This window comes from Balaenoptera borealis (assembly GCF_965194805.1).
Source record: "Balaenoptera borealis genome assembly, chromosome: 19".
Lineage (NCBI taxonomy): Eukaryota > Metazoa > Chordata > Mammalia > Artiodactyla > Balaenopteridae > Balaenoptera > Balaenoptera borealis.
The window spans coordinates 51,809,259-51,834,126 of record NC_138878.1 but is presented as its reverse complement, the minus strand read 5'-3'; the positions used below and the strand labels follow the sequence as shown (position 1 = coordinate 51,834,126).

Here is a 24,868-nt window from a genome sequence, read left to right as displayed (position 1 = left end):
CCGCCCTCCTCTCTGCGGTCCGCGCCCGAGGGGCAACCTGGTCCGCAGCCGAGGCTCGGGGGCCTCAGCTCGTCTCACCTTGCCACCGGCGGCCTCTTGGGCTGCTGCTTTGCCGACCTCTGCCTGGAAGTGACTGAGGAACAGAGGCAGAGCCCCGGCCTGCTTCATTAGTTCGTTCATTCACCCACTTAACCCAACTCCTTCCAACACTTCAATGTTACAGGTGCTGCGGCTATGTAGGTGACAAATAAAATATACGGCATATCAGATGCTGGTAAGTGCTACGGAGATAAGGAAAGCTGGAAAGGGTGCTGGGAATAGGGGTTGCAATTCTGAATAGAATGGTCAAGGCAAAACTCACTCATGAGGTGACATTTGAGCAAAAGCCTGAAGAAGGTGAGGAAGCAAGCCAATTGGCTATCTGGGGGAGAAGTGTTCAGGCAAAGGGAAGAGCAACTGCAAAATTCCCGAGGAGAGCATGCTTAGATGTTTCAGCAACAGCAAGAGGCAAGTGTGGCTGGAGGGGAGTCAATGAGGGGAGAGTGACAGAAGATGAGGTTACAGAGGGAAGGAAGGCAGTAAGTCATCGCGAGGACTTTGTTTTTTATTCCGAGAGAGATGGGAAGCCATTGAAAGGTTTAAGCAAAGGAGGGACATCATCGGACGTATTTTACAAAGGATCAGACCAACAGTTCAGTAGGCATGAAAGTAAGGACAACAGATAGGACGCTACAGCAATAATGCAGGCCAGGGATGAAGGTGTCAAGGTAGCAGGAGTTGGCTGTGGTGATCTAGATATATTGAGTGAAGAATTAAGAGAAAGAAAAATAACAGTCAATGATGACATCCAGTTTTTTACCCGAGTTCCTGGAAAAATGGAATTGCCATTGCATCTTGGAGAAATACAAGTTTTAGGGGGAAGATCATCATCTTGTATTTTGACATATTAAGTTTTCCAAACCTATTAGACATCTAAGTGGAAGTGTTAAGTTCGGTGTTCACGTCTCTGGAGTATGAAGAGAGACGGTTCAAGCAAGAGGAAAAACTTGGGAGTCATGAGTGAATAGGTAGCACTTGAAGTCATGAGCCTAGATGAGAGTCTGGGTGAGACGGAGTAAATATAGTCAGAGAGAAGAGGTCCAAGAACTGGGCACTCAAACTGAGCTTCTCTGTCGCCCAGTTCCCCCAGAAATGCCATCCATCTAGGAGTGTGCCCTGTCCTGCTGCAGACCCAGGCCTAGGTCTTTCTCTGGCCCACCTCTCAGTTCCATGCAGTCGCTGCCACCTCTGGCCTTGCAGATGGCTTTTCTCTCTCAGCCCAGAATTATTTGAGTTCCTAAAGATAAAGAAGGAAAAAAGAGAGCGGCCAAAGACTGAAGAAATGAATGGTCACAGGACTTTGCAGGGAACAGCCCTGTCCACAAGGCCCTTATTTAGCCAGAGTTTTGGGTCAACTGTCAACTCTGAGATTTAACTCGGCTTCCCATACCCAGCACAACCCTGACAGTTGCTGAACAGCATCTGGTCTACTAGAGTTTCTGAGAAACATTCCAGAGTTTCCCACCCAAGCAGCTGACTGCACAGAACAGCACTCCCACCCCTCGATCCTGTGTTTCAGAACAGAACTTCATCCAATAGGAAGGCCAGTCTCAGTAGCCATTACCCCATCATCCACTTGCCCTGTGATTCCTCAGATGACTCTAGCCCAGCAGTAGCCACTGACTCCCTTTTTCTACTAGGCTCTTTTTGGTGATCACAGTGGACATCTGTTCATCTGTTGTCTTTGTCTGAAACCACTACCTCTCACCCTTAGGTTTCTTCCTCTGCCTCCCTGATTGCATCAGAGATGAACGCATGACCTAAGCCCGCCAAACAGGGTTCTTTCCTGGGACCCAAAGCCAGCAGGAGAAACTCAGTTTTCTGTAGTGTTAAGCTGCCTTTCAAAAAGGACAGACCCGAGGTTCAGTCCCTGGTCTCAAGGAAAACAATGGAGAGTGTGACCTCCAGAGAGATGTCAGGGTGAACCTCATAGGGCCCAAGTTCCTGGGGCCAGGTCACCTCTGTCTGCAGCTGGAACACGAATCGAATCAGTGATTTCCCTTAGTGTTGATGTTGTTCTGAGCTGAGCTGTCATTTACAACTCCAAGTGTTTCCAAAAATGTTATGGGTGTTCACCTGCCCACTGCCACACCGTCCTCCCCAGTGTCCTCTCTCATCCACCCAAAACCCATAGGAGCAGCTTGGGTACTAAAGAGGCAGGAGGTGAGGCCTCCGATGATTACCTTTTTGAAGGTTTCATCTTCTTTTTAACACTCTATAATGTACACCTCCAGCAGTTTGGCCTCTCTGATTCCCAGTAGCTTCAACTATTCCAGATTTCCCAGATATTCTCAGATTTCCCCATAATATTTTAACATTGTACTTTGAAATTCCAGGGACTTGGGCTTCCCTGGTGGTGCAGTGGTTAAGAATCCGCCTGCCAATGCAGGGGACACGGGTTCGAGCCCTGGTCTGGGAAGATCCTACACGCTGCAGAGCAACTAAGCCTGTGCGCCACAACTACTGAGCCTGTGCTCTAAAGCCCGCGAGCCACAACTACTGAAGCCCGCGCTCCTAGAGCCTGTGCTCCGCAACAAGAGAAGCCACCGCAATGAGAAGCCCGTGCACCACAACAAAGAGTAGCCCCCACTCGCCGCAACTAGAGAAGGCCCGCCTGCAGCAACAAAGATCCAACGCAGCCAAAAATAAATAAGTAAATAAATTAATTAAAAACTATAGAGTTTTTCAATTAAAAAAAAAATTCCAGTTATGTGGATTTTCTATGTTAGCAGAAAACTAGGTTCCTATCTGGAGGACCATAACTCACAGTAGCTAAGGAGAGAAAATGCAAAAAAGGAGTAGCTCAAAGGCAAGCCATTCATCATCCAACTACTAACATGGATACTTTACTACTCCCACCAGTTTACTGTGTGCAGAGCTCTGTGCTAAATTCTCTCCCACATAACCTTCATAGCAGCCCCATGAGGGATATCCTGTTGTCCTCCCCATTTAAGACAGGTTAAGAAATCTGAAAATAGCCATTCTGCTACTAAGTAGAGAATTAACTCAAGGTTGCCCCATTCCTGAGCCCTGTCCTTAATCACAACCCTGTCCTGCTTGCCACTTCCTGACTCTTCAGCCTTGGGAAGAAGGTACAGGGAAAGTGGAGGAGCAGGCAATCCCTGCCCTCCCCATTATCCCAGTTCTGTTTTAACATCAAGTAGGCCTTTGTGATATTAAATCTGATTGACAGGGTAGAATTTTACAAGTGGAAATGGCCAAGAATGACATCTCCAACGGAAAGGACAGCAGCATGGGCAAAGACAGAGGTAGGAGAATACAACCACTGGATTAACACTGGTCCCCTTGGAGTGGATCTAAGGATCTGTGTAGGGCAGTAGGGAGAAACCCACCAGGAAAGGTGCAGTGTGTGGAAGGGATCAGACATTGGAGTGTTGGGTGGCCTCTCTAACCACATTTGGGGAGTGGAGTGGGGTCTGTAATTTGGAAAAATAGTAACTTAAGGTAATTTTATGTTGACAAACGTTGAACGTGTTTTCTACCACCGTCACCACAATGGGCACCACATGCTGTGCTAAGCCCTGTCTGCAAACCGCACAGTAAAGGGTTCAGAATCCAGGGGAAGTGAAGCTCTCGGAGGGTTATCTGCGCCCAGGCCAAGGGCTGACAATCACAACCGAAAGAAAACCTGGCTCAGAAAGTTCAACAGACTGCTCCAGTCAGTCAGGCACCTTCAAGTGCCCTCAGCAAAATGGTATGACCCGGGAGAGGAGTGGGTTGAAGGGTAGACTTAAGTCAGGCCTCAATTCAGGGCCGCTGGACAGGGGTCAGGCAGGACCTGGAGACCAGGGGATCACCAGGACAAGGGCAAAGGGAGGTTCGGGGACAGGGCGACGGCCGGAGTCTGAAGGAGGTCGGGTGTGGAGCGATACACGCCGATGGATTTTCGCGAGCCGCTCCGGGGAAGCGCACCCACCGAGGGTGCTGAGTCACGCTGACCAGGAAAGGGCAAGAAATTGCGGTTCGCCAGAGATACGGGGATCTCCTGTCACTGGCTCCACTCTCCGGAGGTGCGGCGCGCATGCGTCTATGCGCAGGGAAAGCGAGATCAGCTCAGGTAGTGCGGGGGCGGAGGTGCGCACGCGTCTGCGTGTGGGCTCGCACGTCCGGGGGTGCAAGTATGCGCATGTCCCCGCGCCGGGACGGAAGCGGAGGGCAGTCCGCGGAAGTAGCAGACGCCTCTGCCCGCACGTCTGGGATGGACGTGTGCGCACAAGTGCGCATACTCCGGGTTGGGGCGGACTGCGCGTGCGCAGACTAGGAGACCCGAGGACGCGGGAGTTAGCGCCCCCAGGAGGCTCGGAGCTCGTGCTGCGTGCTTCGTGCTGTTCGCCTATTCGGCCGAGTACTGTCGCTTCGCGATGTCGCCACAGACTTTTCCCTTTGAATCCACTGTTAGGTTTTTAAAAAGAATTTCCCCACCGCACGTGGGCAAGGGTTTCCAGCAGAAGAGAAAACTCTGTACTTAGTTGAGCTACAGAGCCCTACCCGCAGCTCCTAGCGTCAGTCCCTTCTTGCAGCTCTAGTACAAACACTGGTCATAGTGTATTCTTTCAGCCCGACGTGAGAACGGATTTATTTTAAGTCTAGTTCTATTTTTTGCGCTGTATTATAATTTGCCTCTGGCCTTAGCAACACCTCGTTTCGTCTGGCTTGTCTTGAGTTGCTTCGAGCTGTTCTGCACCCTGCACATGTCGCCATGAACGAGACTCGCTCCTTGCTCTACTGAAGGCTTGGTTCAGGTGAGAGAGACACATACCAACACACATTCCAGCGGAGTGCTAAGTGCTGTAGTGAAAAACAAAGCTGGGTGGAGGCTGGGCTCTGGCCCAAGAGAACTGGAGAGGCCCAGGCAGGTGGGTGGGGGTGTGAGGCTTCCGTGAGGTAGCAGGGGTGTACGGGACACCCTGGGGCCTGAGAAGGAAAGGCAGGAGCTAGGGGAGGACCAGGTTGATGGCAATGGAGATATAAGAACGTGGTGGAATTTAAATGTGCTTGCAGATGCACTTGTAGGACTTGCTGCTTAAGTGAGTGAGGAGAGTAAAGATGATCAAGAATGTCTTCTAGGATTTCTGCCTGAGCGCTGGGTGGATGAATAGTGGCACCTCTTACCAAGATTGGGAAAGAGGGGGTTGTCTTCCCTAAAACACTGAGTTTTACGGTCACAGACTGCATCTTCTATGCAGCCCTGGCTCCCATCCTAGCAAGGGCCTCGCCCCTAGGTGACAACAGTAAATGTTGAAATGAATGACACTCCTGAAGCAATCCTTCCTCCTCACCTAGGTCCACATCCCCAACTCAGTCCCAATATAAGCCACATCCAGTCCCCCTCACAGACAAGCAGAGGCCTGTGCCCAGCCAGCAGACCCCTGTGGAATCATAAGGCCAGCTGTTTGTGTTACTTCCAGGAGCCTGTCCCTGGAGGTTCCTCAGACTCCCACGCACATATGGTTGGGAGCCTGACAGTCATGTTGTCCACATACATGGCTTTTTGGTAATTGAGGAGCTGTCACCAGATCAGGAAGCAGATCACAAGAGGGGTCACACAGAGCACAGAGGAACGTCCTTTCACAGCACCATGGTTGGAATGCAGTGTTTCAGCTACGCTCCTAGAGCTGGATGCCCCACTCTTCCAGCATCCCCCAGGTGGAAAAGGAGGGGCACCGTCCTCATAAGGACCTCACCTACCTGTGTGTCATCCTCCATTTCTCGGCTGAGCCAAAGCCTCCAAGGACCTTCTTGGGGCTCCAGTGAACATCTGTCCTGCTTCCATCCCCACCCACCTGGCATGGAGCTGAGGCTACGGGACTCCTGTCTCCACCACTGTTGTGAATCAGAAGTCAGGGAGCAGCAGCAGGTACTAGTGTTCAATAGGAACACGTTTGAATAAAATGTGTTTTTCTGTCTAGCATTTTAATATGAACTTCCAGTGTCTTCCTTAGCATACCCATGCCACATGGCTGTTCCTAAGCAGCCTTGTCCTGAGGTGCACTTAGAAGGCTCTAGGACTAAGTCCTCATGCTCAGCTTTTAGGCATCTCAGCAGAAAGAAGCCTGAGTGGTACTTGTACGGGTAGGTTATATATTAACGCTCACTTACTCCATTATCCTAAGTTTATGAGAAAAGTTTCAATCAAATGCTGTCTTGCTGTAAATGAAAATGAACTGAAATTCCCCTGTAACCCACCCGCCTTTTGTGGTTCCCATTTTGCCATCTTTCCTTCTCCATTAGCAGGATGGCATCATTCAGTGAGACTAGTCCTTCTTGCCCCTGTGAGGTAGGGTCTGTCTGCCACACAGTGGGTCCCAGGCAGAACTGGGGGAGACCTCATCCCTGCATCTGCTCCTTGGAAAGGCTGGCTGGGCAGCTCACAAGCGCCCATGTTTGGTGGAATGTGTGTGTTGGCAGATCACAACCGAAGGAGAGAGCCTGCATCCTTCCAGGTGACCTCCTTCACCACGACATTGGCTCTGCCCACACAGAGGCCTCTTCCAGCTTTGGCCTTCGGGAAGCTAACAGGAGAGGTGTGGTAGGTTGTCCTGCTTTCTGCCCACCCACCCCAGCTCATCCTAATACCCCCAGTGGTATTACCCTTGCAAGGGCTCAGAATCAGAGGACAGGCCGACCTAAACCTACTCGGGTGCAGCTTTTCAAAGTAATGAACCAGACAGGGCTGCTGACATGGTATCTGCTGCAGTTCATTTTCAACAGAGATACAAAAATTATTAAATGTATATTTTAATAAAGCCGATAGTTATTTTACTTATAGGAGCTTTAAAAGTAAGATACAAAATGTAGAGTTCCAGTTTGGAAGCGTTGTAACTAGTCACACGAGCAACGCAGCCACGCCCGGCCACACAAAGGACACACACACTCACACATGCACACACATGCGCTTTGGCGAGACCCCTCTGCCGAGCGCAGCACCTGGAATTACCAGTGTTCAGAGCAAGGCGGTGCTGAGAACACAGCACCTACAAGGAGACCACACAAACAGCTTCACACAGTCTCATAGCCCATGGAGATGCAATCACAAAATGTCTTCCTTACTTGAGAAAAACAGATTGGAAAGTGACAATTAGCAATGTTGACGTCACCTGCGCTGGAGCATCAAGGACTGACCTCTGTCCAGGATGAGGTCTTTGGGGAGGCACTATTAAAACAAGAGTACTTCAGTATAACAGAACTTGAAACACAGGGTACTGTAGACACATTACTGAAGGATATAGAATACCTTACAAGTAAAACAGCCACGGACAACTTCAACAGAGATTAGTGCACACACTGTGACAGCTAACACAGACAAGAGCCACGCAGGGTTGGCGCAAAGCACGTGCCTGAAAAGTCTATGTACAAAATAGTTCTCTGTAAACATGGTGAGGTGACTGTTCAGAACCCACGGTGAAAGAATCATGAGTACACGTAGCAGTGGGATCCGCACGCAGCACAAAAGACAACACCCGAGGCCTGGAAACAGCCTGGCAACACAGTACTAAAAATTCAGATGGCTGGGCTCAGACACCCTAAGGGTCCTCTATAATTAGTGTGTATACGTACATATATATATTCTTTTTGGTATTTTTAAATATAAATTTACTTATATCCATAGAAAAATGAGAACATAACTGTGTTATTACAATCTTTGCTGGAAAAGCTTATATGGAGTTAGAAAGAATAAACCATTTATTAGTAGTTAACATATATTAAAATGGTTTAATGATTTAAGAAAATATAAAAAAAATATTAATACTGTCAAACTTTCATACCAGAAAATATTATGGATTTTTCTCAATTAGACTTTTTCAAAGATGAAATATGAAAAATTTAAATAAGTTTTATATAAAGAACTTCTGTAACCTCAATTAATATACAGTGGGGTATGCCTAGTCTATATAGATATATTTATTATTTCTCAATTTAAGCACCATTCAATTCTTCTGGATCCATTCTGGCTGGAAAAATATCCCTAAATCCACAGGATGGTATCTATTTAATAGCACGTTAACTGAAAATGAGGTTTTTTTTTCAAAGAAAAAACTTTTAAATTAATTCCTATCTACATCCTAATTGGTTTGTCTTGAGCCAGCTCACAATGTTACTGCAATTTCAAGTGTCTCTCTGCAGCCCCTGACCACACCTCCACGTTCTGAGACTGTGTCGAAGCTCTGGCCACGTGTGGAAGGGCCTGAGGGCCGAAGGTGTAGCTTCATCCCGCACCGGACAGCAACCAGCTGGCTCATCTCCACGCACCATCAGGGCTGTGCCTCCAACATGTTTTATGATCCTGTTTTTGTAAATCTGGTAGAGGCTGCACCCCCTGGGTGCTGCTGTGGGGTGGCAAGGGGCTGTCCACCTACAGAAAACCCAGGTGATTGCTTCTGATCACAAATATTCTATACTTTGCCCAGTTCGTATAAGCTTAAATAAAGATAGTGTTGAACAAACCTCCAGCCACTCTATTTGTTATCTTAAAATATTCAATGCATTTTAGGCAGGAGATGTTTTAACTAAAAACCTATATGAAAAATAGCTATAAAATACAGTGATTGGTGTGTGGTCATCACTCAATGTGTTAAGGAGGGGGGAGGGGAGGGTTTCAGAAGAATGGTCAGTTTTGCTCTCAGCCTTCAGGCCTGATGCCTTCCCAACACACACAGTGGGACTACAAACTTAAGAGAGCTGTGTTTCTCAAAGTGTGGCCTGTGGCCCACCTGCATCAGAATCACCAGAGGTGCTTATTAAACTCGAAGATCCCCCAGCATCTCCCTGAGGAGGGTCAGAAAACTCCATCTTCAGCTGGCCCTCCGGGCGTCTGATGCCTCCAAACTTTTGAGAAGCCAGGCCTTAAAGGCTTGGAGTTGCCAACCATCCCCATCCCCAAGGATCCCTGCCTGGGACAGGGGTGCACTGGTCCTCTGGGGGGCTGGTGCCAGCTAGTCAGCCCTGGGGTGGGGACACTGGCCCCAACAGCTCTGAGCAGGCAGGCAGGCTGGTCCTGGGTCAGTACTGGGGCAAGTAGGCCGGCCTGCGCTCAGCCTTCCCGGGGAAGGCCTTGAAGCCCTTGGGCGCTGCCTTGTGTGCTGGTGGGGGTGCGGGCTGCGGCGGGGTCTGCACGTAGGTGAAGGAGGCGGCGCTGCAGTCGCTGGTGGCGGCCCACACTGGGGACTGCAGCATCTGCATGGTGTCATTCCACTGGCTGCCAGGGCTGGCGACTGCATAGAGTGGTGCACTTGGGCCAGGCAGGGTGCTGGGTAGCGGGGAAGGGTGTTGCCAGGGGGCTTTGGGTGGCCACGTTTTGGTTTTGTTATCCTGAGAGACAGAAGAGGGTTCTTAGTGGCATTTCTGGCAACTGATCATCTTTTCCCACCTCCCCAGATCTCTGGTCCTTATTCCCACTGAGGAAACAGGGTGAGAGCCCCAGCCCTCCCCACAGTTCTGGAGCAGCACGTCTAACAGAACTCGCAACATTTCAGACAGAAATGTTCTCTGTCTGCGCCATCCAGTACAGTAGCTGCTCACTGCACATGGCCAGTGCAACTGAAGCACTCCATCTTTCTTTATATTTCAGTAATTTAAATTTAAGTAGCCACATGTAGCTAATGGCTATCATGTTAGACAGCACAGCCCCGGAGCTTCCTCTACATGTGGCTCTGAGTCAGCTGAGATGGCTAATCATTTAGACAAAAATCACAGGAAGAAAGTTGTTCACCACAAAGAACCTCTCACTGAACCACAAAGAACCCCTCATTGCTTTGAGGCCCTCTTAAAACTTAAGCTTTGGAACCTTACTCATGGTCTGTACCCATAAAGCCAGCCCTCTGTGGAGAGAGCAGGGCCCACAATACCTGGTTCACGTCCTCCACTGTGGTAAGAAGAGGCGGTGAGGGCAGCGTGCTGGTCTCCTGCTCTCCACTGCTGTGCTTCCTGAAAGAACCAAGAGCTCAGTGCAGTGGTCACCTGGCTTCCCGTCCAGCTTCTCTCCAGGGGACACCCTAGCCACTTGGCTCGGGTGTCTTCAGGCACTGGTTCTAGGTGGGGAGGCCTTGGGGCCGCTGCATGCAGGGGACTAAGGTGGGTCACCATGGAGTGGTGCACTCAGCAGCCCGTCACAGGGCTGGGCTGGGGCAGAGGTGGCAGGCATGAAGACTGGCACTGGCTGTTACAGCTGCTGAGTCCACCAACTCCAGCCTTTTGTTAATTTATTCAACACGTACAGACTGTTTACCGTGCACTAGGGATAGGTGACAAAAACAAAAGGCTGTTAATTTTACTACTAACATGAAAACATTTCTGTTATTATGTTGAATGAAAAAGGCAGGCATAGCAGGCAGAGAGCCAAGTACATCAGTCTATCAGCGCTCCTACGTGCAGACAGCAGCCTCTGCAGAGGTGGTGCTACAAGTGCCTTTCTAGACGTCTAGTCAGTCTCTCTGATTTCCTGTGCCTAAAACAGAAGTCGTCAGATCTTTCCAAGGCTCAGTCCTGCTCTTCCTACAGTCCTCCATGTCTCAGTCCATGGCACCCCCTTTCACACAGATGCTCAGGCCAAAAACTTGCGTCTCACCCTTGATTCTTCTCTCACATACCCCACTGCCAGTTTCTCACCAGTTGCTCTATCATTTTGTTCAGCTTTCTGCTCATCAGAGGCCTCCCTGACTGCCATTCAGAACACAGAAAATCCACCTTTCCCCTCATTCTCTGCCCTCATACCCTACTTTATTTTTCTTCATAGCACCTAATCCAAACTGACATATTTGGGATTTTTTTATCGGCCTTCCTTCAATAGAATATCAATTTCATGAGGAAGGGGACTTTGATTTGTTTGCTGCTGTATCACCAGTGCCTGGTACATGATGGGTGCTACTGAGTAAATGAAGGTGTCCCTCCCCCGCCCAAATTCAAATGCTAAAGCCCTAACTTCCAGTACCTCAGAATGTGACTGTATTTAGAGATAAGTTGTTTAAGCAACTAATTAAGTTAAAATGAAGTCATCAGGGTGAGCTCCAACCCAATATGATTAGGACACAGACGACACAGAGGGAAGACCATGTGAAGATACAGGGAAAAGATGGCCATCTGCAAGCAAAGGAGAGAGGCCTCAGAAGAAATCAACCCTGCTGACACCTTGATCTCAAGACTTCTAGCCTCCAGAACTACGAGAAAATAAATTCTTGTCGTTAAGTCCCCAGTCTGCGGTTCTTTGATATGGTTGCCCTGGCAAACAAATACAGTGTTTGTGAGAATTAAGTGAGAAAATGTACATGACACTTAGCCCAGGGCCTGGCACAAAGAATGCACCCTAGCTTGTATCAGCAATCACTGTCATCACCACCGTAACTGCTCTGTGCGTCCTACTCTGTGTGACTCAGGTACCCTTCCGTCTTTATCTACCTGCTCCCCATTGCTTATCCAATGAAGCCTGACCCTGTGACACGAGGGCCATGCTACGTGGCCTCCCTGTCCCCTCCAGAGCATGACTTCTGATGCCCTGGTGACCGTGCATGCTCTCTATTCCTGCCCATGTCCTTTAGACCACCACCTCTGGGCCTCTGCTTCCTCACACCCACAACAGTCTCTGCATTTCTTTCTAAACAAATTCTTCTCTTATTTCAGGGCCCATTTTAATTTTTGTGACTACTTTTGAAAACTTCAGATCTGAATATACTATGTATCTATTTTTTTCAACTTTGAAATACCATTCGGGGGTCATTTTATCCAGTTCCACCTTTGACAAAGAAATAGAGGGTCAGAGAGGGCCAGGCCCATGTTTGGAGTTGCAAAGCCTGTTGGAGAGCCCTAGGTTAGAACTTGGTTGTCCTGGTCCTGCTCCTCCCACGGAAAGGGCTGCCTCCTGTAAGGCACAGACCAGCATCAGCAGACCTTGTTCTCCACAATACTCCCTTGCCTGTCATACTGGTATTTTGGGCTACCCCTTGCATGAGGCTGTTCTACCAGCAAAAACTCAACCCAACTTTAAGTCACCACACAAGCTTCAGCAAGACAGTACTGGAAGAGGCCCGCTGCCTCTTTCACACACGGCTGACTGGGAGCGATGGGGCTACTGAACTTTGTAGAGGAATAGCTGTGGTTCACATTTACAGACCCCTCTGTCCTTTGGTTTAAAATTTTCTTCATACCTTCTCTGCTTGACAGCAGCAACGAGGTCAGGCCCTGAAAACATGGAGAACAAGCTGTCCCCATTGGCGGAGGATGTCTCGTCACTCGAGCTGGCCGAGTCTCCCTGAGCACCCGACCAGCCGCTGTGCAGGCCATCCCTGAAAGCCAAAGAGAGAAGCTGGTCCTGGGCTTCCTGAAGCCAGCCTGGACACCGGCTGGACAGCCCGAGGCCAGCCCCCACCCCCGCCCCAGCCCTAAAACAACAGTCTTTTCCCTGCGCTCATCTCACAACCCAAGAGTGGTCTCTTGTCTCTCTCCTTCCTCTAAAAACTCCTCAGAAGCCTGTGGTTTATAGATGAAATTCATTTTAGACCAAACAAAAAGCTGAGATGGTCTTCAGCTGTGCAGAGTTATTAACCAGGTAGCAATAAGAGATGTAAAAAAAATCAGTCCTCAGATGTCTTTATCATGAAAATCCACAGTTCTCTCAATACACTGAACTGAAAACCTTTGCTTTTTGTAGGCTACAAGGATCACATTCCATAAATGATACAGGTTTCATAGCCATGCTCATTTCAGCTAAAGACCATGTTAAACATGCAATTACTTCACAAACACCACCAAATAAGATCCTTGTCTAGAGCAGAAGAGCCTGTCTCAAAAATCACCGATTTATACCAATGGTGTGTTCACAGGGACACAACATGCCACTTGGCATCCTACAGTCAGTCACAAAACTCTGACCCCCTGAGGGTTTGACCATGTGCCACTCTCTCACATGGGGGCCTAGAAATGAACTGCCTGATAAGGGTGCACAAAGGCCCCATGGGGAACACCCAGGTCCCAAACTCAGCTTCTCTCCCACATTCAGCACTCACCCTTCTGCAAAGAACTCTGGGAAAGGCCAGGTCCGATGGGCATCATCCATGGGTGGCCAATGGCCCCGGGGGTTGCCGGGGCGGCGACCGTGTTGGACTTGCCGCTTCTGCTGCATTGCTTGGCTCACTCCTGCCACATAGCGTGCAAACTCGGGGTCTGAACCCACTGTGTTAAGACAAAGGGATAAACAAGATTTGGGGCCAAATTGGTCTCTTGTTTTCTTCCCTACCTTCTGAGGATGTCTTGGTGACACACACAGTGAAAAGTGGTGAGGGGCTACCAGGCTTGTGGCCCAGAGACAGCTGCAGGATTTGCCCTGCCCTGCTGCGGTGAGATGGGGATTTCAGTACGTGGGTCTGAAGATGGGGTATGGTGTGTGCATAGGGACTGTCAGGAAGGGGTATGCCTAGGACTGGGGCAGGCTGAATGTGCACAAAGACAAAACAGAGAGAACAAAAAGGTTTGCTTTAGCCATGACTAAATTTTAAAGACAAATGTTAGTTACTTTAAAACCTCCCAGGGACTTCCCTGGCAGTCCAGTGGTTAAGACTTCGCCTTCCAAGGCAGGGGGTGCGGGTTCAATCCCTGGTCAGGGAGCTAAGATCCCACACATGCCTTGGGGCCAAAAAACCAAAACATAAAACAGAAGCAATATTGTAACAAATTCAATCAAGACTTTAAAAATGGTCCACATCAATAAAAAACAAAAAACAAAAAACTTTCCAGTGTGTGGCGCTACATACTTAACAACTAAGAAAATCAGATGATGACTTCAGCCAAGAAATAACCTGAAAGCTATAAAAGCATCAGGGTCAGATAGAGAATATCTGCCCTTCCCCCTTGGGCTCAACTCTGATCCAATATTTTCCTGGATATTGAAGGCAGCCCTGCTAATTCAGTTTGAAGATAATAAGAGCGGTAACGAATAAGATAAAATTTAAAAATGCATTAAGAGGTAGATGGAAACGTATTGGACAGAACTGAGTAAGGATGTGCAGGGCAGTACAAGTAGGAGGAAAAACAGCATAGGAGAAATTCAGAGAAAGTCAAACAAAAAGATACGGTAGGAAAACATCTATAGGTCACAAACTGAATATGACTCAGCAGTGTATACTTTTTAGTTTCAAGTTGGGAAAGACACTGGGCTCAGTCCCACTCTTAGCTTTTTCTCTCAGGGAGCTGCCCTGTGTGCACTGCACAAAGCTGCCCACACCGGGTAGAGCAGGGGCTGTGTGTGCCTGTCCAAAAGGGGCACTCTGTTCTAGCTGCCCCTGCCTGAGAGGGTGCCTTCTGTAATTCATCCATCCAGAATGCCCTTTCTTAATTTGCAAAAAGGGCTATGTAGACCTTACGCCCTTGCGGTGGCATCTGCAGGAAGCTACATTAAGGACTTGAAGATCAGAAAGGAACATCCAGAAGGAAAAGACAGTAGGATTCCTAGGCTAAAGACATAAAGGCTGTTCAGGCCGCAATAGAGATCAAAGATGATAAAATTCTGCCAAACACCATTTATACTCTGGATTTAATTATAGGACTGTCAAAAAATGTACACACTGTTCATCAGCAATTGAGAAAATGTGCCATACCCACCCAGCTGGCGGTAGGCAGGTGGGCTTGCTCTTCCATAGCCGGGTGGAACTGTTTGCCCTTCCCCACGTCCCCAGGGGTTCCCCACATCCACCCACCCAAGGAGAGCAAGAACAAGAGAGCGTGAGCAGCAGCATGCGGAATTCTGAGAAGACATACGAAATGCTGGGTTCATTTAGTAGGGAATCTCCTCTTCTGGTGGTTATTTATATAAATATGTGCTACATTTACTTACAGTATTTCACAGCCCTTGTGAATGAAATATATTTTCCACTTCCATTTACCATTTGCTAAATTAGAGAAAAAAAGTAATCGATTTCTATATATTTACCTTGCATCTACCCACCTTACCAGATTCACTTACTAATTCTGGAAATTTTTTATTGAGGAGTCTTGTTTTTTTAAATTCTATTTCCAGCAAAGAGATGTGCCTTTTTTTTTTTTAAAGATTTATTGATTGATTGATTGATTGATTGATTGCTATGTTGGGTCTTCGTTTCTGTGCTAGGGCTTTCTCTAGTTGCAGCAAGCGGGGGCCACTCTTCATCGAAGTGCGCGGGCCTCTCACTATCGCGGCCTCTCTTGTTGCAGAGCACAGGCTCCAGACACGCAGGCTCAGTAGTTGTGGCTCACGGGCCTAGTTGCTCCGCGGCATGTGTAATTTTCCCAGACCAGGGATCGAACCCGTGTCCCCTGCATTAGCAGGCAGATTCTCAACCACTGCGCCACCAGGGAAGCCCAGAGATGTGCTTTTTAATCTATTCTTTTCTAAAGTTTATACCACTTATCTCCTTTGTTTTTGTCTTGCTACATTTGCCAGAAAGTTCAAGACAAAGTTACATGCTATTGGTAGTAGCAATTGCCACCCTGTCTGGGTCTTTTTTTTTTTTTTTCCTGTCTGGGTCTTGATTTGAACTGGAATGCTTTTGTTTCACTATACAAAGTACTACTTGCTACTGGTTTTTGGTAGATAAGTCTTTCATATTCAAGACATTTCCTTCTATTTATGTTTTACTTCGAGGGGTTTACTTAAGAATTGCTGGTATCTTTTACCAAATGTCTTTATAGCATCTATTGCTGTATGAGTTTTTCTCATATTGGTTGAAATGACAGATTACTGTACAGGAGCAGAGTTCCTTATACTGACCTACCTTACACTGCTGAAGTAAACCAGATATAACTCCTTTGATACACTGCTAGATTTTCTTGCATCTATCTACACTCATAAAAAGTTTTTATGGTAAAATCATGTTGGCTTCATAACTCCCTTTCCAATCTCTTCTCCTGGAATAGAACTGGGCAGGTTTTCCACTTCCTGGTGCAATTTTGGTAATGTATGTTTTATTAGGAAAAAATCCATTTTCCATTCAGTTTTCATATATGTTGTCATCACGTCATATGTGGTAATGTCTTAAAGTTCTTTTAATCTCTCCTATACCTGTAGTTATGTCTCCTTTCTCTTTCCTAATCTTGTTTCTCTTTGCTCTCTCTTAATCAGCATTATAATAAATTGGTTTCTCTATTTTATTGGTCTTCTAAAGACCCTTCTTTTAGATTTATTTACAATGTCTATTATATTTTTCTTTTAAATTTAATTAGCTTTGGCTTTTATCCTTTTTTTTAAATTGAAGTATAGTTGATTTACAATATTATGTTAGTTTCAGGTGTACAACAACTTTTATCCTTAATTCCTCTTCCTAGTTTATTTTTGTTTTGTTTCTAAATTCTTTTTCTAATTTCCTAAGATAACTCTGGTGAATCTTCACACTGTCTAGGCCAGGAAAAGCCATATTCTATGAAAGCAGGAGGGTGCCTTACTACCTTTCACTGGTTCTAGAGTTTAGGCAAAAAAGAATCACAGAACAGGTTATGTAATCAGGAAAAAAGCAGCCCACGAAGGGCCAGCCATTTTAGCTCCCATGAATGGGAGAGCCCAGATTGGAGCCCTCTTGAACTATGGGACTTTGAGCCATTCAAGTTCTCTTAGCCTCAATTCTGCCCTCTATAAAGTGAGAAAATTAGTTCCACTTACCTGATCAGACTCATTCTAACCACTGCTTCCTGCCTTTGCTGGAACTGCCCAGTACTTGCCATCAGACAGTGAGAAAGGGTCTTTAGACGGGGATTAAGTCACTGCCTCATATAAGTAAGGATGTGGTAGATGGGCCCTATGAAGTCTTTGGTGATAATATTTTAAGTTAAAACCCCAAGGTGGGGAGGTGGGGGCTCACATACCTGCAGGATCAAAAGGCAGAATTTCTCCCAACATCCCAAAGACTCCATCGCTTTGGTCACGGTTTGGCCAGGTGTTATTTCTAGGTCCCTGTGGCTTCTGTCCCAAAACCTCCGACATCATATTATCCATATAACTGCTCACCAGACCCAAGCTGTACAAGTCAGAACTGAGATCAGTTATGCCAGGCCACTGGCCAAGGGGAGACAGACCAGCTCCAATGGGCTGTGTTGGCTGCTGGGATGAGCTGTGTACCCATTTCCCAGGAGCCCGATGCTGGGGCAGGGGCTGCTGCGGTCCAACGGGTTGGAGCAGGTGTTGGTAGTACTGGACCTGGGGTTGCTGTTGCTTTGGGGACTGCTGCTGAGGTGCCAGGCCTGGCTGGGGTGTCAGAGGTGTGTGTGCCCTAGCCTGGGGAGGCCGCGGTGGAGGGGGCACTGGCAGTGACGGCTGCTGTGGCTGCATAGCTCCTGCCTTCTGCTCAGTCACCATGGCTGTGGCAGCAGAATTACGCCTTGTCACCAGTGGGGAGCCCTGATGTGACTGGCCCATGTTAAAACCCGAGAGAAAATCTATCACCTCCTGCATTTCCTGATCGGTTGGTAAGTTCATACCCTTCTCGTCCTTGCCATCATCCCCTTGCAGGAAGTTGTCATGCCTCTCCATGAGAAAACCATTGGCCATCTGATTACTGGAATTCTGAGCTGACTGTGAAGGGTCTGCAGTCCTAGGGAAATTACCAATGTTCAAAATGCTTTGTAATCTTGAATCAATATTACTGGGCATTTTGGCCTTCTCTTCTGAACACCCAGCTATGAAGATATTTTTGGAAGGGGTATTTGGAATGGAATAATTTGTGCTGCTGCTAGAGCTGGTACATGAAGCTTTCTTGGTGAACCGGGATGTCAGTTTGGAGAAGGTCTTCTGCAGGCCACCTGAAGATTTGTTTCCATTCCCAGAAGGCAAGTCAGCCTGATTTCCAAAATCACAGATCTCCCTTTGAAGCTGGATTTGTATGCAGGGTAAAGCTTGTTCCCTATTTAAAGAGAAATGCATTAAAAAAAAAGGACAAATATACAAATTGGACAATGAAATGGATCTCTTTGGTATTTAAGAAAGACTTTAAGACTAAAAAGACCTCTTTGTTTGGTATCAGGTTCATTTATTTTATAGATAAATAAACACCCAAGAGTTTTAAGAGTACATAATTTAAGCACTTACTATCTATATTTATTATAAAAAATCTACCATGTCTAACGCAGCGCTGTGAAAACTACATTAGATTTCTGGCCTGAGGATTTTAAGTGAAACCCTCTGACCGCAACACAGGAGAGCAAAAAACACAGCTAGAGTGGGATACGCAAATGGCAGAGGCCAGCTCTGTGCCTGGATGATGGGGACTGGGAGCCTGGCAGATCCAGCAGAGGGTCAACGGACAAATCCACACAGCAGAGAGGGGCGAGCGGGCAGGACCCAGGGACACTATGCAGCACTGTTGTCCTTGGAAGTATTCATAGACAGTGCCAAGAACAGACGGTTGTTACTTCCGAAGTCTTCCAAGTACTTTTTTTTTCCAGTACTGAAAGGAAGCCCTAGAGATAGAAAGGGCATGGGTAGGAGCTGGGCAGGTTATGGCTGGTGTGCCCCTGGATAAGTCACCTCACTGATCTGGGCTCATGAATGAAGACATGGGGAGGGCCCACGGGCTAGATGTTTAAGGTCTCCACTGGTTCTAAAGTTAATTCACGAAGAGATAATCTTGCAACTGTCAGCTACTTTCAGATATAAATAAATGTCATGCAAGATATAAGTAAATTTTCTAAATATTTTTCTGCTCTTAGTTCATAAGGAGAATGTGAGTTGGGTTAAAATCCTCTTGATGTACTTAACTCTGAAATGATAAAACAAATGAAGGCAAAAATGTTAACACTGGGGAATCTGGGTAAAGGGCAATTCTTTGTACTATTCTTGCAACTTTTCTGTAAGTTTGAAATTATTCCCAAAAAAAGTTGCCGAATAGTTTCCTTTCTTGCCTTATTTACTAACATACTATCAGTGACATACTCTCACATGACCCTGTAAGTGGTCACACTGTCCCTAGGTGTGGACCTGAACATGAACCAATTCAAGTGCTGGGTGGGGACACCAACCTCCCTGCCCTCCAGCGGGTGAGGTCCAGCACAGCCGTGTAGAGCACATCCACCAGACCCAGGGTCTTCTCGGGATCGAGGCTTCTCTGCAGCAGGGACATGGTAGCGGGGTCTTCTTTCAGGCACCTAGGCATGAATCGGGTTGCGTGAGTCTGGGCTGCACTTGTCCGCAAAGGTGTTTCAACAAGCAGGCCTTACACAAAAGGCCACAGCTTTTGGCACCAAATAAAAATTTGGTAATTGTAAGAACATTGAGAGGATGACAGGGCTAACACTTGTACTTTTTGCTCCACAAAAGGAGGAGGAAGCAATAGGGCCTGGGGTCTCCACAGATTTCTAACTGTCTAGAGTCTGTTTAGTAGGAAGAGAAGAGTTCGGTGGAGGGTTTGCCTTCCAAGGGCCCTAATACCCTCTCACTGTCCAACATCGGCTTCGGCCCTTATTTTCCTCTCTACCCTGCTGAGATTCTGTGCTCTGGCACAGTATGTACTCCTTTACAAACTTTTTCCATAACGTCCCACCCCTCCCTCCCGCTACAGCACTTCACACCTGTACCTAAGAAACCAAGGGTCAGTGGAGGGAAAAAATCTGTCTGCCAGCCTGGCAAACTTCAGATAAACAATAAACATGGTTTTTCCGTAAATTAATTTTTTCCCTTTCCAAGATGACTGTTTTACCTTCCCCCTCCTCAAAGCTCTGCAATCCCTACCATCTCCCATTCTTTGCTATCTCAACTCTCACTTAATTGAGAAAACACACATAAGCAGATGAGATCTATTTCAACCACCCTCACCACTAATCCCACCAGTTCACCAGTGTCTGTGCCCACACACCCTGCCTTGCCCTGCCGTCAGAGCACAAGACCTGCTCTTGCCACGGGCTGACCCTCCACCTGGGCACCACATGCGCCGTACAGCCTTGCTTTTTTCCCAAGGACCTCACTCAAGTAATCACCCCATTTCTCTCCTGTGATATTCCCTTTGGCAAACAAACCAGTATCGCCAACCACCTTCTCTTAGCCCCACATCCACTCCAGATACTGCCCCACTTCTCTGCTCCCCATTTTAACAAAATCACAGTCTCCTCCTCTTCCTTACCTCTTATTCTCCTTTCATCACACTCTGACCAGGTGTTCATCCCTATAACTCCACTAAAATAGCTTTTATCAGACAACTCAGATCTTGCCAAAGTCAAGGGTCAGTTACCTGTCTCCACTTTACTCAATCTCTCAGCAATCATGCAATGTCTCCTTCCTCCTGGATCACTGTCTTCTGCAGCCTTGGTGACCCCAACCTTGCTCAATTTTCCTCCTACCTGGCTGGCAGTTCCTTCTTGGTCTCGTCCTGCTCCTCCTTCCCCTCCCTCTGCATCGTGGCACGTTCCAGGCTTCGTCCCTTCTTCTTAGAGGACTGCACGTGGTCCTGTGGTTTTATAGACCATCCCTACAATAAAGACTCTCAAGTTGTCTTCGCCAGTCTAGACCTTTCTCCTGATCGCCACCCTCACATATCTAAATGCACCTTTGACGGCTCTCCCTGCACACCTACCAGGCAGCTCAAAGGGAGCCTGGTCAGTACAACTCTTGATCCCTCTCCTCCTGCCAAAACCACTCTGAATCCTATGACTTCCTCAGTAAGTACGCAGCACAGCTGTCTACCTACGAGTCATTGCTAGTTTTCCCCACTTCTTACATCCAGTCTATCAGCAAATCCTGCCGGCTCTTCCATGACACAATCCGAATCCAGGCACTTCCACCACCTCTCTCGTTACTGCTCTACTCCAAGACACCACCAGCACCTGCGTCTCAGGACCAGCCTCCCATCTGGTCTCCTTTTCTCCAGTCCTGTCCCTCTAAGGCCCACCCTCCACATAGCAACAGAGCCTCCTGTAGCACAAATCAGAACACACCAATCCCCTGTGCAAAACCCTCCAGTGGCAACCTATCATGGCTGAAATAAAATCCAAACCCCTCACCACAGCTCTCTGTGACCTGGCCCTCCTGACTCTCTGGCCATACCTCTCTTTGCTGTCACCTCTCCTCACCTTGTCTCAGCTATGAGGCCTTCTCACACGCCCTGAATAAGTTGGGTTTGCCCACATCTCAGGACCTTTGCTCTTGTTGACTTTGCCTGGACTGTTCCCCACTGAGAGCTGCTTCTCACCATTCAGGTCCCCACTGCCCACCCAGGGCACCTCCACCAAAAGGCCTTTTCTGAGAGGGAGAACCAGGAAGATGCCATCTGTCTGTTCCTAGGCTCTCTAGGAGTTAAATGGTGAAATCAACACTTGCAAAGCCATCCTAAGGAGGCAGCAGCACTCCCCAACATGACTTTGGCTTGAGAAGAAATATATCTGTGAGGATGTAAGCTGGCCAGCCTCAGAAACATTGGAAAAAGCGAGCAATAAGGCAAGCTCTGGACTTCCCTGGTGGCGCAGTGGTTAAGAGTCCGCCTGCCAATGCAGGGGACACGGGTTCGAGCCCTGGTCCGGGAAGATCCCACATGCCGCAGAGCAACTATAAGCCCGCGTGCCACAACTATCGAGCCTGCGCTCTAGAGCCCGTGCTCCGCAACAAGAGAAGTCACCACAATGAGAAGCCTGGGCGCACCGCAAGGAAGAGTAGCCCCCGCTCACCGCAACTAGAGAAAGCCCGCGCGCAGCAACGAAGGCCCAACGCGGCCAAAAATAAATAAATAAATGAATTTATTAAAAAAAAAAAATAAGGCAGGCTCTGCCGGTGCCCAGTCAGACCCTGGGCTCCTGGGAGAGAATCTTGGCCAGTGGACCTGGCCGAGGTTCATGCACCTGATTCTCTCAGCCTGGAATCGCTGATTACCAGGAAACACTTGTTCTATGTTCCCAAGCCAACTTCTACTTGTGATCTGGCTGGTCACATGTTTGCCCACTAGATGAGCATTTTTTGGTCATGCAGAAAGGAGTTCCTGGTGATAACAATAATTTCTCTTTCTAAAAATCAACAAATTGGCATTTTTATTTTATTCATCAGTCTTGAGAGTTGATCAATAAAACCCCCTGAAGAGACTAAATCCATTCTTTTGACAAATCACTCAGACTGGCTTAAAACCTTCTACCTGTTCTTAGATAAAATCCAAGTCCCTCAGGGACCCTGCAAGTCCTGGCTTCTATGAATCCCCGTCTTCAACACCACCTAGCATAATTCCAGCCGTGCCAGCTCACTCCTCAGGCCTTTGCATTTGCTGTTCCTTCTGCCTGGGATGCTTTCCCCAACTGCTCTCTGCATGGCAGGCTCCTCTCAAATCACATCCTTAAAGAGACCCTTCATGACTGACCTCCTCATCCAAAATAGCCTCCTCCTGCCATCTTTACCTGTTAATCTCTATCAGATGATGTCACTCTACTCTTATTCCTTATTCATACGCTTGCCAGTGCTTGCAGTTAACTCCTATGCTTATTAGCTGTCCCCTCCCCAACCCCATGCCATAACAAAGCCAGCTCTATTAGGGGCAGGGACCCTGTCTGTCTTGCTCATGATTAAATTCCCAGAGCCTAGAACAGTGTCTGTCACATATTAGGTACTCAGTAAATATTTGTTGAAAGAAAGAATGGGTGAATAACTTAAATATGACAAGTTAAAAAAATCTAAGTAAGGTTTTACTTTCTTTGGGAAAAAAAAATGTATCTGGCAGCTAGACACTTCATTTTATTAAAAGCAAAGCATATAATAAATTCTTGACTAGTTTTGCTAATAATTTCATTTTTTCCAAAGGTGGAATAAAGCAATCACTTCTTTTTGAGTTCTTCTCAACAAGCACATATTCTGTAACTTGAAACAAAAACATAAAACTTTGCATTTTTACCAAAAGTAGCCAGCAGAGGGAGCCTCTCCAAGTAATTGCAGTCTATGAGGGCTTTCAAGGAGGTGCAATGAATTACAACGGAAATCAATCATACAGGGAGAGTTGTGGAAGTAAACTGCAGGGTTAACCATTTTAGTACTAGCTGTTTATATTCACCCAATTATCCAAGAGTTGAAAATGTTTTCTTTAACATGAGAATCCTGGTTAAGTTTAATATTTTTCAATAAGAACCTGCATTAGAAAACAAATTAAGAATTCAGGAACACAAAAATCTTACAAAAAAGTGAGCTTTTAATCTACTGCTTGGGGAATTCCCTGGCAGTCAGTGGTTAGAACTCCACGCTCTCACTACCAAGGGCCTGGCCTGGGAACTAAGATCTCATAAGGCGCATGGTGCAGCCAAAAAAACAAAAAAAACAAAAAAAAAACCCCACACAATTACTGTTTGACAGGAATGAAGATATGTATATAAATTAACATTATGCATTATGCCATATTAATAATTAAATTTAGAAATTTGGGGAAGAAACTCATAAAAGGGAGATTTGGGGACATGAAGTAAACTGCCAACCCTTACTTGATATATATCAACAAATTCTAAAACTTTCGGCAGAATCTCCACTGGACCCCTCCTCACATTTCAAGAAGAAATGATTTAAATACAATTCGAATGTATTACCCAGCTACCACTTTAGTCCACATGGGCACCAATAGTGCCACTGTTCCTCACTAACTCTATCTCTTCCTACCTAAATGCTTTACACATTTTCTATATAGTTAAATATTCACTCTGATCATAATTTTAATAGCAAAAGTCTTCCAATATAGGCTTAATTTTTCTTGTTTACTAGTAAAGCTGTGATGCCGATCCTTCAGCTGAATCTGTGTGCACATCACATGGATAAATCCCTAGAGGTGGAACTGCTGAGGTCATTGCCCTTATTTTAGGCATCTGACAAATGAAACTGCCCTCCAGAAAGGCTGTGTGATTTATTCAACAACATCTGTGCCTGTTTTTGTACAGCTTGGCCCAAATCTAGTACTGTTATTCTAAAACAATTCAACTATATGATGGGCAAAATGACACTGTATTGTTTTTCTACTTTGCCTTCCTTTCTTTGGTAGGTGAGGTTACACATGTTCTTCATCTCTTTGTTGACCATGTCTCTTCTGATTTACCTGTCCATGTGCCTTGCCCATTTCTTACTGATCTGTAGGAGTTTTTGTTTGAACAGATTAAGAAGAATACTTTATTATAAGTTTACAAATATAATCAAATAATTAAAAATAAGAACAGCTCAGTCTGCCTCCAGATTTGCAGTGACACTGGGTGTGTACTGACATGAGCTCCAGATCAGCAGGGTTGTTGCTGGAAGGAGAAGAAATGGAAGAAGAGAAGAAATTCTATGTTCTGTACTCAGCTTTCAAGAAATGCTGGGTGACTTAGAGAAAATGATATATATTCTGTTCAAAAGCTGTGGACTCAGTAACACAAAAAGATAATATTGCTCATTATGACCCATGAGTATATAACATTTTAGATGCATTACTGGTCAATGAGACTATTTTTCAGACATCTTGGCTTCCTTATCGTGTACCGATAATCATGACACAGGCATTAACATACCTCCACTGACCACAAACCCACACAAGTAGTAAGACCTGTTGTGTGAGCTAGCGTACGGTTTGTCCAAAACAATGCAATCTTTCCAAAGATGTGCAAACATCAATCAGAGCTTAGGCTTGTGTTAATGTAAGAGTCACGTTACCATGTGGATGGGACTTGAACCACAATTCTGGAGCCTTCTAAACTGATTTGCGGGGCATAGGCTTCTTTATTTTCAATCTGCGCCGTATCAACTACCACCTAACAGAGAAACAAAAACAAAAATCAGCTTTCAGAGAGGAAAACGGATCATAAACAAATCAAATGCATGAGCCTA

General features: G+C 46.7%; 1 protein-coding gene and 1 long non-coding RNA gene across 3 annotated transcripts in view; one reads left to right on the top strand and one right to left on the bottom strand.

Annotated features, from left to right (window-relative positions):
- Positions 1-37: 37 nt before the first annotated feature.
- LOC309616229 lies at positions 38-8,252 on the top strand. Of its 2 annotated transcripts, none has more exons than XR_014237370.1 (2): positions 38-3,814; positions 4,753-8,252. It is a non-coding gene; the product is annotated as an uncharacterized lncRNA (long non-coding RNA). The 2 variants fall into 2 exon arrangements; XR_014237371.1 differs by lacking the exon at positions 38-3,814 and adding an exon at positions 3,838-4,177.
- Positions 6,843-24,868, bottom strand: part of GARRE1 (granule associated Rac and RHOG effector 1) — a gene marked incomplete at its 5' end in the record, with an annotated part of 50,720 nt that continues 32,694 nt past the window's right edge. Inside the window, 7 exons of the mRNA XM_082366474.1 lie at positions 6,843-9,429; positions 9,966-10,044; positions 12,258-12,395; positions 13,116-13,281; positions 16,939-17,972; positions 19,087-19,212; positions 24,695-24,792. Of these exons, the coding sequence (XP_082222600.1) occupies positions 9,121-9,429; positions 9,966-10,044; positions 12,258-12,395; positions 13,116-13,281; positions 16,939-17,972; positions 19,087-19,212; positions 24,695-24,792 (1,950 nt within the window). The 3' untranslated portion in view covers positions 6,843-9,120. The remainder of the gene's footprint in view (positions 9,430-9,965; positions 10,045-12,257; positions 12,396-13,115; positions 13,282-16,938; positions 17,973-19,086; positions 19,213-24,694; positions 24,793-24,868) is intronic.